Genomic DNA, 19844 nt, shown 5'->3' with positions numbered 1-19844 from the left:
TGGCTGGTACCATTGACAATCTTTTCATCTTTATTATTTGCCATCCATATCTTTTGTTTAGTGGAATATTTCTTTATGTCTTTTGCCCATTTTCTAATTGGATTGTATGTTTTTTCAGTGTTGAGTTGGAGTTTATATTTTGTGGATATGAGTTTTTTGCCAGACATGTGTTTTGGAAGTATTTTTTCCCCAATGTGTACCTTATTTTTTACTTTACTATTAATTTTTTTGCTTGTTTTTTAAGATTTTAATTAAAATCCAGATTTATTTATTTATTTATTTGCTCTATGCATCATACTTTTTGATGTTGTGTGTACCTGAGACCTCTTCACCAAACCCTAGGTCCTGCAGGTTTTCTTCTAAAAGTTATGTAGTTTTACATATGAATCTATGATTTATTTTAAGTTAATTTTGGATAAGGTGTAGGGCTTAGATCCAGTTTTATCTTTTTTTCTATGGATGTCCAGTTGCTGCAGGACTATTTGTTGAAAAGACTACTCTTCCTCCACTTAATTGCTGTTACATCTTTATAAAAATTAGTTGGTCATATTTGTGTGGGTCTATTTGTGGCTGCTCTTCTGTTCCCTTAATCTGTGTATTTTTTTTAATTTTTTTTTTGATTTATTTATTTATGATAGTCACACAGAATGAGAGAGAGAGAGAGAGGCAGAGACACAGGCAGAGGGAGAAGCAGGCTCCATGCACCGGGAGCCCGACGTGGGATTCGATCCCGAGTCTCCAGGATCGCGCCCCGAGCCAAAGGCAGGCGCCAAACCGCTGCGCCACCCAGGGATCCCTGTGTATTTTTTTTAAATTTATTTATTTATTAATGAGAGACAGAGAGAGGCAGAGACACAGGCAGAGGGAGAAACAGGCTCCAGGCAGGGAGCCTGATGTGGGACTCCATCCCGGGTCTCCAGCATCATACCCTGGGCTGAAGGTGGCGCTAACCCACTGAGCTACCCTGGCTGCCCTAATCTGTGTATTTTATATCACTTATGTACCTCCATTTATTTGGGTTGTTTTTTATTTCTTTTATTATTTTGCAGTTTTCAGTGTGTAAGTGCTACATGTTTTGTTTTAGATTTATTTATTTAATTTTGATCAATTATAAATATTTTACTTTTTAAAAAATGTTTTAAATTCCAGTGAGTGTAATACTAATTTCCAGTATATAAATTGTTATTGTACTTTTAATCTTATATTTCATACATTCATTGCTAGTATATAGAAATACATTTGATTTTTGGGGTGCCTTGTTGGCTTAGTTGGTTAAACATCTGCCTCTGGTTTAGGTTACAATCTCAGGCCCCTGGGTTCAGGCCCCCATTAGGGGTCCCTGCTCAGTGGGAAGTTTGCTTCTCCCTCTGCCTCTTCCTAACCCCATCTTGTGCTCTCTCTCTCTCAAATAAATAAATAAAATCTTAAAAAGAAAAATACAGTCCACAGTTGATTTTTGTTTTGTTTTTTAAAGATTTTATTTATTTATTCATGAGAGAGAGACAGAGACAGAGAGAGAGAGAGAGGCAGAGACACAGGCAGAGGGAGAAGCAGGCTCCATGCAGGGAGCCCAGCGTGGGACTCAATCTTGGGTCTCCAGGGAGCCCGATGTGGGACTTGATCCCGGGTCTCCAGGATCACACCCTGGACCGAAGGTGGCACTAAACCGCTGAGCCACCAGGGCTGCCCCACAGTTGATTTTTGATGTTGATCTTGTCTCCTGTGATCTTCCTGAACGAACTCACTTATTAGCTTTAGGGTTTTTTGTTTTTTTTTTTTTTTTTTTGCATCTATGTATCAGTCATATTATCAGCACATAGAGATTTTTCTTCCTTTCTTTTCTGTATACCTTTTCTCTTTTTCTCTTGTCTTGTTGCCTTGGCTAGAACTGCCAGTAGTATGTTAAATAGTAGTGGGGGGAGTGGATATTCTTGAGTTGTTCCTGAACCCAGGGGGAGAGTGTTCAGACTATATGATGTTAGCTGTAGGTTTTTTCGATGTTATTGCATATGTAGAGCAGCCATTGGAATTCTTCATTCTGTAACAGCTTGCTTTTTCTCCATGGAGGCTTGTCCAAACTTCTTGTTAACACTGTCCTGACGTAATGCACATTGAGGTTGGTCTGTTGAATCTATTGTTCCAGACCCTTAGAGGGCTCAGAAAGTCATATTCTTTTTTCTGGGAAATTTTTTTGGAATTTTTTGTAGGTGATTTCTTCCTATTTTCTCTTTTTTTTTCTTTTCTCCTATCTATGTGTTGGACTTTTGAGACTGTTCCTTTAACACTTCGTGTGTGTGTGTGTGTGTGTGTGTGTGTGTGTGTGTGTGTAGTTTAATGCTGTTTTCCTCTAGTGTTTTGTTTTTGATCTCTGAGAAATTTTTTCAATTTTACCTTTCACCCTTGTGTTGAGTTTATTAAATAATCTACCGGGAGGCACCTGAGTGGCTCAGTTGTTGAGCCTTTGGCTCAAGTCGTGACCTTTGGGTCCTGGGATTGAATCTCGCATTGGGCTCACCATGGGGAACCTGCTTCTCCTTCTGCCTATGTCTCTGCCTCTCTCTCTGGGTCTCTCATGAATAAAATAAAATCTTTAAAAAAATAATCTACCTTGTTTTTTTAATTTCCAGGAACTCTGTTTTATTCTTCAAGAGTCCATTTTTTGATGCATTCTTGTATTGTTCTGTTCCTAAAATATATCCTCTCCTATCTTACAAATTATTAGTGATATCTATATATGTTTTATTTTTGATGTTTTTCTCCCTGTGTAGAGTTAGCCACTTGCAGATAATTGTTTTCTTTGTCTTTACATGTTTGTAAGTGGCACACTAAAAACCTGATCAAAAGTTCTGTGCTGGGTAGCCCGGGTGCTTCAGTGGTTTAGCGCCTGCATTTGGCCCAGGGCATGGTCCTGGAGTCCTGGGATTGAGTCCCGCATCAGGCTCCCTGCATGGAGCCTGCTTCTCCCTCTGCCTATGTCTATGCCTCTCTCTCTGTGTCTTTCATGAATAAATAAATAAAATCTTAAAAAAAAAGTTCCGTGTTGTGTTTGTCAAATTTTTTTTAAAGATTTTATTTATTTATTCATGAGAGAGAGAGAGAGGCAGAGACACAGGCAGAGGGAGAAGCAGGCTCCACACAGGGAGCCCGACGTGGGACTTGATCCTGGGTCCCCAGGATCATACTCCAGGCCGAGGGTGGCACCAAACCGCTGGGCCAGCCTCATTTTTTAATTTATTGTTTGTTTATTGTGATTTGGTTGTGCCTTCTGATTGAGTGTCTTTTGGTCTTTCTTTATGGCCTGGCTTGTTAAATCCTCCAGAGAAGGCTCACAAGATCCTTTACCAATCTCCTGAGGATAAATCTCAGGTGTACCTGGTAGAATCAGGTGTCAAGTCTTTGAGTCTCAGATTTTATTTTTTTCCACAGGATTAGCTTGAACTTTTACTTGGGGCTGCTAAATTAGTCATCACTCATCTGTTTCCAAAATTTATGGGCATTTAATATAGTTTTTAATGCTGCTTGATTTAATGTACTTTTATATGAAAAATTTTCAGGAATTTTCAGAAGGGATAAAATGAAATGCATGTCCTCCGTCTACCAGCTTGTCTCAGAAGATGAACCCACTACTTACTTGTCTCTTCTGGCATTTGTCTCCTTATTTAAAAACAAAGGAATATTTTGGAGAGGGAGTTAATATCTTCATGAGGTTTGAAAACTAAAAAGTATAAAGCATATAAACAAAAACCTTTTTTCCCGTTTTGTTCCCTATCTTTTGCTTTTTCCATTCTCTGTTCCATAGGTGACCATTAGTTAGGATTTTTTATGTATTCTTAGTATGTGTGGGTATGCATATATACAAATAAGTCTTTCTTTTTCTACATTATACAAAAGATGGGACAGTATCCTGTATTTTTCTATTTTTGTGTATATATATATATATTTTTCATTTTGTATTTTGTATTTCACTTCATATTTCCATAGAGTATACACTTATCTTTTATAGCTGTAGGAAATACATCATTATCTATTTGGAAGTTACTAGTCTTCTGTTACAAATAATGCTATAGTGAATAATTTTGTATTCAGGTTATTTTCTTCATGGTTGAGTATATGTACAGGGTAAAATATTAGCAGTGAAATTTCTCTGTTAAAGGCTATTTGCATTTATAATTTTGATTGATATGGCCAGAGAATTTTATAGAACTTTTGGATTTTTTTGAGAGGGTCTTAAGTAAAGATCAGTGTCTATCAGTATAATTAAAAGTTTTTTCATGGAAAATTTTCTGACTTATTCAGAAGTAGTAAAAATAGTATAACAATCTCTAAGAACTTATTACCCATAATTATATGGCTAATCTTATTTTATTAGCATCTATTTGTCTTCATCCAGAATATTATAGCTATCCCTTCCCAGATATCATACCAGTTTATTGGTTAATATTTTATTATTTATTTCCCAAAGAATCTTACAATTATAACCATAGTACCATTATCATTTCTAAAAAATTAGCAAATTATAACAGTTCAGTATAGTTTTAAGTAGAATTTCTCTTATGTATGAGGTTGAATATCTTTTTATGTGATTCTGAGCCTTTTGTATTTCCTGACTTTATTCTTCTGTTTGTTGTTGCTATTTTACATTGGTTTTATATCCAGTAATATTGTTGAGTTCATTTATTGTTATTATCCTGTCTAGGACTTCCAGTAGAAGGTTGAATAGGAATAGTTAATTGGGTGTCCTTGTGTTATTACGAATTTTCATGTGAATGCTTTATTTTTTAATTTTAATTTTAATTTTTATTTTATTTTATTTTTTAATTTATGATAGTCACAGAGAGAGAGAGAGAGAGAGAGAGAGGCAGAGACACAGGCAGAGGGAGAAGCAGGCTCCATGCACCAGGAGCCCGATGTGGGATTCGATCCCGGGTCTCCAGGATCGCGCCCTGAGCCAAAGGCAGGCGCCAAACCGCTGCGCCACCCAGGGATCCCTCATGGGAATGCTTTAAAGCATTATCTGTGATTTTGTTATAGAATATTTTATAATAATCATTATTGGGAAAAGACTAATTTTTTAATTAAAACAGTTGACTATTTTCACATTTCACAATACAAATGAAAATTGCCTTTTTTTTTTTTTTTTTTGGTCCCACTACTCCCCTGCAAAAACTATTCTCTCTTTGATAGGAAGGAAAGCAAGTCTTCCTTGTCATGCTGTTAGAAAACACCCAGAGTCACAGCACATGATCTCCTGGTGAAGTAGAACAAGTAATATAAAATGAATACAAAAATAAAATAAAATGAATACAAAGAGGTTCCTGTCTCTCCTTATCTGTCTGGTTGAGTCATTCCTGGCCAAGTGGGCACCATCATGGGACAGGCAGGAGGTCTCATCTTGGGGGGGGGCCCAGGCATCATTGGCATGTGTCCTCCCATAGGTGGCCTCATTCCAGGAGCAGGTCCCCCCACTGGCATCATCCCAGGAGGAGGGCCCATCATTGGCATCATGGGAGGGCCCCCTATATGGGGGGCTGGCATCATACCAGGGCAAGGAGGACCTGTGAGACTGGGGGGAGGTGGGACCATTGCCCCTGCAGGAGGAGGAGCAGAGAATGGAGTAGGAGGTATCTTTCCTTGTTGAAATGCAACGTTTGTTTTGTCGATCAGTCTCTGAGCCTGCTCTTCCATCCATTTCTTTTTTTTTTTTTAATTTTTATTTATGAGAGAGAGAGAGAGAGAGAGAGAGAGAACATAGGCAGAGGGAGAAGCAGGCTCCATGCACCGGGAGCCTAACGTGGGATTCGATCCAGGGTCTCCAGGATCGCGCCCTGGGCCAAAGGCAGGCGCCAAACCGCTGAGCCACCGAGGGATCCCTCTTCCATCCATTTCTGATCGTAGTCTTTCACATTCTCTTTGTGTTTCCTACCACTGCAGTGTGTCTTTCTCACAGATGGAGAGTCATGGGTGAGGTATGTGTCGTAGTAGTCATAATAAACTTAGGCATGTTGCTCTGTTGGCCATTGGCCACTCCATCCTGTGCCGCCCGGAAATGACTAGAAAACTTATTTTTGTTTTCTTTTGTTCTTATCATGACTAGGTATAGAATTAAATACTTTTTTGTATTTATTGAAATGCTATTTTAATGAATTACATTAGATTTTGTAATGTGAAATTATTGGGTGAATCCAACTTTGCTATGAGATTTTATTTTTTGTAATATATTGCTATTCAGGTTAATATTTTTAAAAGGATTTTTGCATTTATGTATATTGATAATGGCCTGTAATTTTATAATTTTTCTGTCCTTACCTCCCTTTATTTACTTTTTATTTTAAAGGTATTATTTATTTATTCACGAGACACACACACAGAGAGAGAGAGAGAGGCAGAGACACAGGCAGAGGGAGAAGCAGGCCCCATGCAGGGAGCCCCACATGGGACTCAATCCTGGGTCTCCAGGCTAAAGGCAGTGCTAAACCGCTGAGCCACCCGGGCTGCCACCTTTATTTACTTTTGATTTGGAAATTACACTAGTCTTAGTTAATTAGTTGGTGGAGGTGGGGGAGGTTTCTGATCTTGTGGAGAATGTGTATATGATTGAAGTTGGTGCCAGTTTTTTTTTTTACGATATTTTTAAATGCTAGTTCAATTTTAAAAACAGTTATAGGCTTATTTATAGCTGTTCTATTTTTGTTCAAAGTGTATTAATTATGTCAATTTGTAATGAATGTTTTACTGTCTCTTCAGCTGCAAATATTTTGAGAGCATGAAAATAATGGAAAATATACAAGAATTACTTCTCAAAGTTTTATTTTACATTTTATTTTATGTCCCTTATCAGGTACTCAAAAGTGTGACAACTTTGCTGAAAAAAGGCCCCTCCTTGGTGTTTGTAAGAGCACTGGATCTTCTGGGTAAGGAAATTAAATATGTCTTTGAACCACTATTAAAAATTTGTATTGTTATTTCAGAGGGTGAATTTTGGTATCTTAAAATCTTTGTTACCATAAGACAATGCTCTTACAAGAGAGAAGATAAAGGATTTAAAAACATATTTAGGGTTTCCTGTGGCTGTGGCCTTGTTATTTCTCTGTTTACTGCTTTCTCATATGCAGGGTAGTAGCAGAGACAAAAGAAAACAAGCAGTAGATCAGAACTCAGTCTTGAAAGATTAGCATTATTAAGAAAGGTATTTTTTAGTTTACATGTTATTATAGTAACTTTTATGATGGTTTTCTACAGTAGAGACTAGATTAAAATCTGGGGAGCCTTGAATCTGTTTTGAGTGTTGAATGTGCTACCCTACCACCACACAGATCCTTTTGGAAAGGATGACAGAATTTATTATTTGAGTAAATTCTCTGTTGAATCATTGACTAACCATTAAGCTACATAGACATAGGGCAACCCCCAGGAAACCAGGCTTTAAAATAACAAGTTAAAGAAAAGTAAAACTGAGCAGAGCCATTAGTAACTGCACGTTGTAGAGGAAGACAGATTTCAGAGTTCTTATGCCATATTATATTTATATAATTTTAATGTCAAGTTTTCAACATAAAATTATGACACATTCCAAAAAACAAGAAAATGTGGCACATAGAGAAGAAAGAGGAGGCAATAGAAACTGTTTTGATAGTCTCTGGATATTAAATTTTACGGACAAGGATTTTAAAATATGTCTTAAGAAGTAGATGAGTCGTGTTTCTAAAATTAAAGTGTGATAACAATGGCTTAACAAATGGAGGACCTCAGTAAGGAGTTGGAAATAATAGAAAACCTAATGGAAATTCTAGAGTTGAAAAGATGCAAAATGTGAAATGATAAAAGTAAAGTGATAATATCACTTGAGGGGCTCAATACCATGGCCAAGCCAGCATGAGAGTTAGGGAACTGATGTGTTGACAGAGGTGCTGAACAAGAAGGGAGCCAGAAGGAGGATAACCTGCTATGGTAAAGGGAAATTTTGTTGACTTCAGTATTCCTGATGTTCAACCTTCTGTAATTCAAGTGTGTGTAGACCTGTGGAAACCCCATGAAAAGATATGTGAGTGGTAGGCATTCACCTACTTGCTGAGTTGGGTTTGCAGTGTTTGAAAGGTTTTCCATTCCTTATCAACCTTGCTAACTGTATAAGTAAGGGGATTGTTTTTGTTTTTACAAGATTCATTTATTGAGGTATTTCCTTATAAAAAGGTAAAAAGGAAGGGTAGGGTGATTATATGTAGTTCATGATGAGATCATTTATTGAGGGATGAATTTAAGGTTTGGGGTCATATTCATCAAGATTCTCCAGAGAAAATCAGTATGATGCGGGATATTTATGTGTATAGGTGTATGGAGAGAAAGAGAGAGAGAGAGAGAGGTGTTGAGATTGAGTTTTAAGAAATTGGCTCACATGACTGAACACTGGCAAGTCCAAAATCTAGACACTGAGGGAAGAGTTGCAATTATTACCCAAAGATGGAATTCTCTCCTCCTCCAAGGAGGTCAGTTTTTTTTCCTGTTAAGGCTTTCAACTGATTGAATGAAGTACACTCACATTATGAAGCTTAATCTGCTTAACTCAAACTTTACTGATTTAAATATTAATCTTATGTAGAAGCTACTTTCTCGGAAACATCTAGAATAACATTTGACCAAATCTGGTTATTGTGGCCTAGCCCTATTGACATATAAAATTAGTCACCACACAGGGGCAATGAATTTAGTCCTAATTAAAATAGTATTTGCCTATTTAAAATAAAGGTCTATTGTAGATATTTATTTTCTCCTCATTTCTGCTTCTTAAATTATTTCATAGTAGAGAAATCATTCTAGTAAGAGACTTCTATATGTTGGTATCATTTACTGGATTGTTTTAAGACTGGTTATTGATGAATAAATGCAAAGATACTTTTGAATTAATAAGTTCATAAGTCATTTCGTGGACTGTAACTTCTAGCATGATGTGTCCTGTTATTGATATAAGCTCTCTCTTGCTGCATGCTCTTTTTTCTCTTTTGTTTTATATCTTTCTTTCTAACAGAAGATGATGGCAGGAAATACTCATTTTGTTTTCACCTATTTATTGGCTAATCTGATTACCATAAACAATTGTTGTGTGTAGCATTTTTGTCAGAATGTTTGTAGTTTGAAGAAGGACATTTTCATGTAGGATTGTGTTACATTTCTTTTTTTAAATTTTTAAAAAAATTTTATTTATTTATTCATGAGAGAGACAGAGAGAGAGGCAGAGACATAAGCAGAGAGAGAAGCAGGCTCCATGCAGGGAGCCTGATGTGCGAATCAATCCTGGGACTCCAGGATTACGCCCTGGGCCGAAGGCTGGCGCTCAACCACTGAGCCACCCGGGCGTCCCTGTGTTACATTTCTTGCAAGTTCACGATTGCTGGTGAAAAGAATTTTCTCTAATCTGAGCTAGTGCTTTGTGAATATGAATGTATGTATTTTAAGAGTTATACTAAGTGGGCAGTAGGTTACCAGTTGGTGATGTTGAATAGACTAGACACTTTTTTAATAATTCCAAAGTTGAATATAATAACAGAGAAATCTAGTTATAGGTTAGTTCTTTTAGATCTGTTTCCCAGATTCTGGGATTTTTTAAAAAAAGTTATAACCTGAATTTTTTTATGAGGCATATGCTTGTTGACTGTGCTAATATAGCACTGGGGAATGGAAAGCAAATGTTGAATGCCTACTATGTATCATGTCTGTGAAATATTTTCCATTATGTAACATCATTTAATTTTAAAAACAAGCCCCTGAGGGAGATTGTATTATCCTCATTATATCTGAAGAAACTGAAACTGAATGAGGTTCAATCACAGTTAGTTGTGGACACAGGCCTTTGCCCATTTGCCAGGTCTGTACATGGAACAGCCTTTGCATTCAGGGTGCTCTAATATCTTGTTCACATATTAAACTTACTTTTCTGTTTTATGACCATTGTCTTTAGTGTTAATAGAGAACTATTTTAAAATTGAGCAAATAAGTTGTATTTACACACTTATTTATGTATTTTTAAAAAGATTTTATTTATTCATGGGAGACACAGAGAGAGAGAGAGGAGAAAGAGAGAGAGACAGACAGGCAGAGGCCGAGGCTGAGGGAGAAGCAGGTTCCATACAAGGAGCCCAATGTGGGACCTGATCTCCAGACTCCAGGGCGGAAGGCAGTCGCTCAACTGCTGAGCCACCCAGGCATCCCCTTACACGCTTATTTAAACAGTAACTTCTTAGGAGACTTTTTGTTATGTGCATATTTTGGTCTCAGCATTTCTGTAGAAGTGGAATATACTTTTGTTGTTGATTTTACTTTTATGGTTTTAAACAGTGTGATGCATACTGTTACTCAGCTACTCAGTTGGGATTTTTCAGAGTGTAAAGGGACCTCCCTGATTTGTTTTTTTCTTTGTTTTAACACATTTGTTTATAGTAAATGCAAAGAGAATCTCCTTTGCATGATAGCAGTGATATACAAAGGACATGGACATTGGAAATAGAAGTAGCTAATTTAAGAAACACTTAAATTGGGGATCCCTGGGTGGCTCAGTGGTTTACCGCCTGCCTTTGGCCCAGGGCGTGATCCTGGAGTCCCGGGATCAAGTCCCACCTCAGGCTCCCAGCATAGAGCCTGCTTCTCCCTCCTCCTGTGTCTCTGCCTCTCTCTCTCTCTCTCTCTCTCTCTCTGTCTATCATAAATAAATAAATCTTAAAAAAAAACACTTAAATTGTTTTTGTTGTTTTTATTATGCACCACATTATTGCAATAACCTTCTAGAAAGGGTAGAGGAGCATAAATGCGTTATTTTGTATCAGTCAAGAAAATGCTTTTTAATCAATGTTCTCTAAGCCCTTTGACACATAGTAATGATTAACTCCAGAGAGGCCCTATCTCTTTCTATCAAACTCTACGAGTAGGAATAATGGGCAACCCATTTCTTCTTGTCTCTGTCAGTGAACCTATAGATATGTGCAGTGGCTGTTCTGGGAATGAACAAGCACACAGTCATGACACCCATCTTGGTCAGAATCTTGAACCATACTGTGCTGCGGTTGCCAAGGTTAAGAAACCCTCTTACTTAATGAAGTGCAATGCCAACTTTTGCTGAGAACAAAGTAATTTCAAGATAGGACAGGTTCCCTACTAATATTCAAATAAATATCTGTTATCAACTTAAATTCACCTTGAAAAAGACAACGTAAGTTTAACAGCTAAATAATAATAAAGTCTTGATTTAAAAATGAAGGACTAGGGACACCTGGGTGGCTCAGCGGTTGAGCACCTGCCTTCGGCCCATGGTGTGATCCTGGAGACTCAGGATTGAGTCCCACATTGGGCTCCCTGCATGGAGCCTGCTTCTCCCTCTGCCTGTGTCTCTGCCTCTCTCTGTGTGTCTCCCATGAATAAATAAATAAAATCTTTAAAAAAAATAAAAATTAAGGACTAGTCATCAAATATAATAGTTCACATTATTAATTTTTAGCAGCTTTGTTGCAGACTGCCAAAGAGCCATCTTGGATTGGCTGAATTCCATGGGACTGATATTTAGGTGGAGGTCAAGCACAGTTTCAGTGTCCTGAGGTGTTACTGATGAGACTTTATTTCAAGTTGTGTATAAAATAGATAAAAGTTTTGTTAATTAAAACTAGAAGTGAGATTGCTTGGGACAATAGGTATGCCATGTTTCTTTTTGTCATGCAGTGTCATGGATGATGTTGTATATGATACCATGTATTTTGAGCTTTGACTAATTTTCATCCTGTTGTATTCATGAGGTCTGATGAAATCACGTTTTGGGCTGGTATTACTTCTCCAGACGCAAACGAGATTTATGTTATTCTTCCAGTCTTTGGTGCTTTAATACATGGGCTTTCCAAACAGTTCCTTGGCCTTCTTTCAAGGACCAAGTCTTTCACTTGCCCATCTCTGGTATTTTTTCACTCTTGTGGGTGTTCTGCATTTTCTTCTGGCACTCTGCATGGTTCTGTGGCTCTCTTTATTGCCTTCAAAGAGTGGGCTTTTACATCTTTGACATACATACCATTTATCAGAGCTGCCACATTGGCATAGAGGTTTTTAATGCAATGGATCAGCATAATAGGGTATTCAAAATCATGGATTATCCACGGGCCTCTGGACTTTCATATTATCTAGAGTACACCCTGTTTATCTGATTTTGGGTATAATGAAATCTTAAAAAAATAAAATGACATTACTATTACTACTTAAGTACTTTTTCTTATGTGGCTTAGAGATATACTTTATATACCTTGAAGTGTTACACTGCCTTTAGTAACAAAAGTCACTAACAGGAATGTTAATTATGCAACATTTACCAGATTGATTTACTCACTTAAAACAAATTTTTAATTTGTCTATGGGGGAAGGCAGAGAGCCAGAATATTACACACTTGAGTCACACTTACAAAGTTTCAAAACACATGCTGGATAGATCTGTAACCTGAGACATATATTATGTAATATTTTAACCATGGGAAGTTTTTAAAATGTGTTTATGTAAAAAAATATCTGAACTATGTACACTCCTAAGGTTATATTTATAGGCATAGCTGTATATTTCCTTGTGATCCTGGAATTGGTACAAATTTCAAATAGCCCACCAAAATGGTTGTATGTATATGACCAAACCAAAGGAATGTTTGCTTAAGAACTTCCTTACTTGCTATTAGATGCTGTATGTATCCCTGAAAACATATTTGTTAGGATCCTGGCTAGAAACAGGTAAATACTCAAATTAATTTGAGGAAAGTTAAAGTGAAATGTGGGGAACTGAGACCTTTACAATTTCTAGGCAAGGGGAGAGAGCCATTAGCAGAACCTGCAAAGGGAGCCTGATCAAGAGGGTCACATACAGAAACTCTGGTGGAAGGATTTGGCTTACCTGTAATAATCTGATAGCAGAGCAGTCAGGAGTATTCCAACCATACTCTATTTCTCTAGATGGCTCCTTCAGGCTGAACCCAGCCAGAAGCCAAAGGCTATGTTCTGAAGGTTCAGAGAGCCAATTGAAGCAATCCATATGGTTTGGGCCAGTCTCCTAAAAGGCAGAGAGCAAGGAGCAGACAATACAGAGTGTATTTGGAGGAGCAGCATACCTCTGTTCAGTAGAATTTCACATAAAACAGAGTTTATGGGGAAAACAAATATGGAAGAAATTTATGATGTGTTGTAATCAGAGCAATAATCCTGATTAAAAGTTAGGACTTAAAAAAAAGATTTTTATTTATTTCAGAGACAGAGAGATAGCACAAACATGAGCTGGGGTGGGGGAGGCAGAGAGAGAAAAAGATTCCGCTTTGAGAGGGAGCCTAATACAGGGCTTGATCCCAGACCCTGGGATCATGACCTGAGCTGAAGACAGACACTTAACTAACTGAGCCACCAGGTACCCCAGAAATTAGGTCTTTTAAAAAGAATTGTTAATACTAAAAAAAAAAAAATTGCTAGTAAATAAAGGATTTTACCTAAAAAGGAAGGTGAAGGTACTTTGTTGGAATGGGGGTGTAAGGAAGAGTTGAGAAAGTTGTTAGGGAGAAAAGAGCAAAATGGACAAAGACCATATAGAAACAAGTTCTAGGTACATCGTAGCCTGAGCACATCGTCAAACTAAGCCACAAAGAACTTGATTCCTCCTGGTTTTCTGCATTCAGTTGAGCTAGTGTACTTTGTATTCAATTGCTGTTATGTTTTAGCACAAAAAATTAAAATGCTGTCAATTTTATTGACACAGCTTCCTTGATATACTGACATTACTCCACATTTAGAATCACAAATTGTAGCAAAAAAACCTGTGTACACACTTTTAATGACTTTATTGAAGTGTAATTGACATAAAATAAACGATATTTAAAGTGTACGATTTTATATTTGACATATGTATACACCTATGAAACTATCACCACAAACAAGATAAGGAACATATTTATCACTTCCAAAAGATCCCTTGAGTCCCTTCCCTACCAGCTCCTTTTCCTCAGATGACTACTGATCTACTTTCTATCACAATAGGTTAGTTTGCATTTTCTAGAGTTTTATATAGATGGAATCATACAGCATCTTTGGTCAGGCTTCTGTTATATTGCATATTTCTTTTGAGATTTATCCATGTCGTTGCATTTATGAATAGTTCATTCATTTTGTTCATTTTTATTGCTGACTAGTATCATATCATGAATATTGATTATCCACTCACCTGTTGGATATTTCAGTTGTTTCTAGGTTTTGGCTTTTACAAATAGTGCTGGTATGTACATAATTTTAAAGTATTTGTATAAACATATACTTTTTTTTCTTTTGGACCAATACTCAATACCTATGAGTAGAGTGGCTGAATCATATGGTAGGAGTATGTTTTTCAAAGTGGTTGTCCTATTTTTACAATCCTACCAGCAGTGTATGAGATTTTGAGTTCTGCTTCCTTACCAACATTTGGTTTTATTGTCTTTTTATTTTTAGACACTCCAGGAAATTTGGCTATTCTAAGTTACTTCTAAGACTAAGTAGGGAAAGGGGCAGAGGGAGAGAGAGACATAGAATCTCAAGCAGACTACACAATGAGTATGGAGTTTAATGCGGGGCTTGATCTCAGGATCCTGAGATCATGACCTAAGCTGAAATCAAGAGTTGGATGCTTACACACTGAGCCACTCAGGTGCCCCAGCACATTAACAATTTTAAAAAAATTCTCAATTTTCTTTTTTTTTTAAATTTATTTATTTATGATAGTCACAGAGAGAGAGAGAGGGGCAGAGACACAGGCAGAGGGAGAAGCAGGCTCCATGCACCGGGAGCCCGATGTGGGATTCGATCCCGGGTCTCCAGGATCGTGCCCCGGGCCAAAGGCAGGCACCAAACCACTGCGCCAACCAGGGATCCTCAAATTCTCAATTTTCAATTTAGTTAACTCTTCTTTCATATCTTATTATTTGACCATTCTGAATTTGTGACTTACTGATTTATAGTGTTGTTTCAAATCTGTAATTGCTTATCCTGTTGTACAAATACAAAAATTTGTATCACAAATCTGTAATTGCAAAATAAACATTATTGTATTGTAAGCAATAAGCAGTATTGACTTACTATATATAATGGTTCTTGAAAAGCCATACGTTACACCTTTCTTTTTCTTCTTGGTATAGTGGAACTTTCACACAACACATAGTAATTAAATATAAATTAAGAGTAATATTTTTTTAGAGATTTATTTATTTATTTATTCATGAGAGACATAGAGAGGCAGAGACTTAGGGAAAGGGAGAAGCAGGCTCCCGCAGGGAGCCTGATGTGGGACTCGATCCCAGGACCCTGGGACTATAACCTGAGCTAAAAGCAGAGGCTCAACCACTGAGCCACCCAATGCTCCAAGTGTAATATTTGTAAATGTGGTTTCAAGTGAAGCTACCACTGTAGCTTAATCAAAACAATAGTTTCTAGTCAGAATATTGTATCAAATAACTTTGAAACATACACTACTTACAATTATTACAGTAATGTCTTTCATTGAATGGAACTTCCAGTCACATCTCTCAATGTTCTTGTGTAGGGCCTTCCTACTTGAATCTTTTTTTTTTCTTTCCATTCAAGCTTTTATTTAAATTCCAGTTAGCTCACATATAGTATAGTATTAGCTTCAAGGGTGGAGCTTAGTGATTCATCAGTTGCTCATTACATCACCCAGTGCTTATTACATCAATGCCCATCATCCAGTTACCTCACCCCCCCACCTCCTCTCCAGCAACCCTCAGTTTGTTCCCTGTATTTAAGAGTCTCTTATGGTTTTCCTTCCTCTCTGCCTTTATCTTATTTGATTTTTCCTTCCCTTCCCCTATGTTCATCTGTTTTGTTTCTTAAAATCCACATACGAGTGAAATCATATGGCATTTGCCTTTCTCTGAGGGACTTACTTCATTTAGCGTAATATGCTCTCATTCCATCCATCTCATTGCAAATGGCATTCTTTTCACTTGAATATAAGCTTGTTTGTGGGACTTGCGTTAATTACTCTATTAGGAAACATACCACAATCACATGCCTGATAGATATTCATCTTCTGGGTCCCCTATGTTAAGTCACCATCAGCAACATTATATGAGGGCGAAAGTCCACATAGAAAGAGATGCTTAACCATCCTCACTTTCTCAACTGAGTCCAACATGCAGCCAATTCAGAAGGTGGAATATGAGCCCAGGAAAGAATGGCAAAACCACCACCTACCCAATCCACAGAATCATGGGAAATAAAGCAGTTATTGGTCAAAAGCATTATGATTTCTGGTGGTTTGTCAGACAGCCATAGACATGAACCATATTAAACATCTATGTATATCCCTAGTGAGAAGGATGATGTGATAGCACCTTCTTAACTTTTGTCTGTTTACAGTCACTGCTTCCATATGTTTGAGTATAATATTTCCTTCCTTCCTTCCTTCCTTCCTTCCTTCCTTCCTTCCTTCCTTCCTTCCTTCCTCCCCCCCCCCCTCTTTTTTTCTTTCCTTAAATAGAATTTATGGTGGCGACAACTATGTATGTGTGAGATCTACCTGTTTGGGCCAGCTGGGCTCGCATAGTTGGCTTAATAAACACATCCCTGGGGCCTATTCTCTGCGGCTGGAAGTGCTAACACTGGCGGTTCAGTGTAGATTCCGGTTCCCAGTTTCATGGTGCCCTTGGCTGCGTTCTTTTCAGTTTGGCCTCCATTTTCCACCGATGTTTCTTACACCGCTTCCAGGTCAGCTCAGCCTTTGCTTGCCGGCTCTCAGACTCCAGATCCTCCCAGTTGTCATTGCCCCATAGGTTTCAGTATTAGCTGGGCACCAGTCTCCTGTGGTGCCAGCACTGTTGTCACTAGGTTCTAGGCCACCCCAGTTATACTCACTGTTTAGACATGTGCTCTCAGCAGGTGACTCTGGGGGACTTGGTTCCTGCCAGCCATGCTGGTGTGGAAGCACTCTTGATTTTAGCTTTTATTTTGTCCTCCTCAGTTTTTCTGTGCTGTAATTTTATTTTAATGTGTGATTTGAGAGCAAGGGATTTGTGAATCTAAAAAGGTTGAAAAATTGGTTAGGAGAATGGTGTAGATAAAAGAGAAGCACAGGAAAAACTTAAACCATTAAGCAAAAGATGGTTTTTCTTGCAAAAAGGATTAAAAATGGAAATAGAATTTTTAAAAGGGTATTATTTTTAAAAAGATTTTATTTATTTATTTATTCATGAGAGACACACAGAGAGAGGCAGAGACATAGGCAGAGGAAGAAGCAGACTCTCCCTGGAGAGCCTGATGTGGGACTTGATCCCAGGACCCTGGGATCACTTCCTGAGCCAAAGGCAGATGCTCAACCACTGAGCCACCCAGGTGCCCCCTAAAAGGGGTATTTTCTTGAGAGTTAGCTAATGAAAGACTTGGCTATATATTCTAAGATATTACATCATGCCATGAGAAGTAGTCCTGATAACTTGAGAAACAAAATGTATGTGATATATTAAATGGAGACAAACTGTGGGAAGTCAGTCAGTCAAGCTTCCACTTTGGGTTGTGTTTTTTTTTTTTTTTCTTAACAGATTCCTCTTTTATGGCTATGTCAAGCTTTAAAAAATTTTTTAGTATCATTATATGAGGAAAAAGATAATTCTCACCAAACATACCTGATTTTGATCTTGAATGTCCACCTGAAAGTAGATCACCTGAAAGATTATTCACTTTCAAAGAAATGACTTTCTGATACTCTTCTTTGTCAACAACCTACTTATGTATAAGTCTTTCTATTATGACTAGTATGATAACCTTTCATTATTTCATAATTAAAGTATAATCTCTATTTACTTTCAGAGTAATGTTTATCAGGTAAACCCATTTTTAGTATTTGATTAATATCTTTTCCTGTCTCTGAAAATATGGATTGGAAGAAAACTCATTATAGCTTTTCCCATTTTTTTTTTTAGAAATACTGTTTTTTTTTAAATTTTTATTTATTTATGATAGTCACAGAGAGAGAGAGAGAGAGAGAGAGAGAGAGAGAGAGAGAGAGAGAGAGAGGCAGAGGGAGAAGCAGGCTCCATGCACCGGGAGCCCGATGTGGGATTCGATCCCGGGTCTCCAGGATCGCGCCCTGGGCCAAAGGCAGGCGCCAAACCACTGCGCCACCCAGGGATCCCTATAGCTTTTCCCATTAAAAGTAATGGAATTTATTTTCCATTTAATCCCTTTTCATTTGGTTGTAGAGTTTTCAGGAACAAATTAAAGTCACTAAGTGAGGCATGCAGGCTTGGGTAGTTATCTTGTACTCATAGTTTTTTATTTTGTGGGATTTGGGGCGATATTTTCATTATTATATAATCCTGTTTTTTTCTTTTAGTAGTTTAGTGTGAATGTTATTATTCCTTTTTTTATTCATGATAAACTAAATATTTTTTTCTGGGGCAGCTTTAAACAATCAGTGTTTAAAATTTTTTTAAATATTTATTTATGAGAGACACAGAAAGACAGGCAGAGACATAGGCAGAGGGAGAAGCAGGCTCCTTGAGGGGAGCCCTTTGTGGGATTCGATCCCGATACTTGGGGACCACACCTAGCCGAAGGCAGATGCTCAACCACTGAGCCACCCAGGCACCCCTAACAATCAGTTTTATAGAGATTAAGGGTTGTGATTGGAGGAGTCAGGTGCTTTATCTCATTTCCTAGTGGGAGTGTGTCTTTTTCTGTAGATAAGGTGTACTATAGGGATTCTTTAATAAATGGTACCTTGAGGCTATGGCTTCAGTCCTCCTGGTTTTCTGACAAGACCTTTACCTTCAGCTGCTTTCTTCCATCTTTCCTTTCCCATTAAGTTCCTGAGGACACATACCATATCTGTTGTGATTCCTCTCTGATGCTTTCCTTCTGGCTGGCATCTCTGGTCCTGCACTTGTTCTCAGCCCTCTTTTTTTGATTTATTAGTTGTCAACACTTTGATCCCACTGATCTGAGACCTGTTTTTAGCAATTCCCCACTTAGATGAGACTCATTGTATCTGGGAGTAAATCCTAGGTGATTTTATCTATGCTCTGCCACTTATAGGACCATTGCTCTCTCTACTTGTTTTTCAAGTAATCTGTGCTGAGTTCTAGCCAGTTCAGAAGGCTCTGCCAATTTAGAATATTTCTGATTCCCCTATGTAAATGTTATTTAAATTTGTTGGTTTTTCTCTTAATTATGCTATAGTGCAATTTAGGGGCAATTTCATTTGCTTTGCTTGTTGAGATATATGTAGATATGTGTATCTATATATGTTTTAAAGATTTATTTATTCATGAGAGACAGAGAGGCAGAGACACAGGCAGAGGGAGAAGCAGGCTCCCTGTGGGGAGCCTGATGGCGGGACTCCATCCTGGAACCCCAGGATCACGCCCTGAGCTGAAGGCAGATTCTGCTCAACCACTGAGCCACCCAGGCAGGCATCCCTGATATATATTATTATTTTTTTATATATTATTTTTAAAGGTATTTGGAGATTTGAGAGTTAGATGGCCATATATACATATGCAAATACATTTGTAAAAATATTTGAGTTGTATTGTTCTTATCTGTACCTTGGTCGTTTTGCCTTTTGTTAATATTTTATGCTATGTTTTCATTTAACAGTGATTATTAGTGCTACCTCATGCACATTATCTCATTGTGTACATATTCCACTGATATACATATTTTAGGGACTCCTGGGTGGCTCAGTGGTTGAATATCTGTGTTTGGCTCAGGTCATGATCCTGGGGTCCTGGGATCGAGGCCCACATTAGGCTCCCTGTAGAGAGCCTGCTTCTCCCTCTGCCCATGTCTCTGCCTCTCTCTGTGTG

At 37.7% G+C, this 19844-nt stretch overlaps 3 protein-coding genes across 10 annotated transcripts in view; 1 reads left to right on the top strand and 2 right to left on the bottom strand.

Annotated features, from left to right (window-relative positions):
- The window catches only part of BCAS3 (BCAS3 microtubule associated cell migration factor), a 594925-nt gene that overhangs the window by 81645 nt on the left and 493436 nt on the right, over positions 1 to 19844 (top strand). For all 8 annotated transcript variants that reach the window (XM_055337273.1, XM_055337276.1, XM_055337244.1 and 5 more), the window contains exon 7: positions 6839 to 6911. In XM_055337273.1, the coding sequence (XP_055193248.1) occupies positions 6839 to 6911 (73 nt within the window). The remainder of the gene's footprint in view (positions 1 to 6838; positions 6912 to 19844) is intronic.
- On the bottom strand, positions 5326 to 6088 carry LOC129509024 (U1 small nuclear ribonucleoprotein C-like). Its single transcript, XM_055324376.1, has 3 exons — positions 6052 to 6088; positions 5861 to 5992; positions 5326 to 5678 (listed from the first exon to the last, which is right to left on the bottom strand). Exons 1-3 carry the CDS (start codon positions 6086 to 6088, stop codon positions 5326 to 5328), a joined length of 522 nt encoding a protein of 173 aa, XP_055180351.1.
- On the bottom strand, positions 10830 to 12945 carry LOC129509004 (NADH dehydrogenase [ubiquinone] 1 alpha subcomplex subunit 1-like). The gene is given in 3 exon segments (XM_055324345.1): positions 10830 to 10885; positions 10888 to 11045; positions 12902 to 12945. Coding segments are annotated over 3 exon segments (258 nt in total).

The sequence above is a fragment of the Nyctereutes procyonoides genome, unplaced genomic scaffold (assembly GCF_905146905.1).
Source record: "Nyctereutes procyonoides isolate TBG_1078 unplaced genomic scaffold, NYPRO_anot_genome, whole genome shotgun sequence".
In the NCBI taxonomy this organism is placed as follows: Eukaryota; Metazoa; Chordata; class Mammalia; order Carnivora; family Canidae; genus Nyctereutes; species Nyctereutes procyonoides.
Note: the sequence above shows the minus strand (reverse complement) of the source record. Positions and strands in the feature narration are given on the sequence as shown.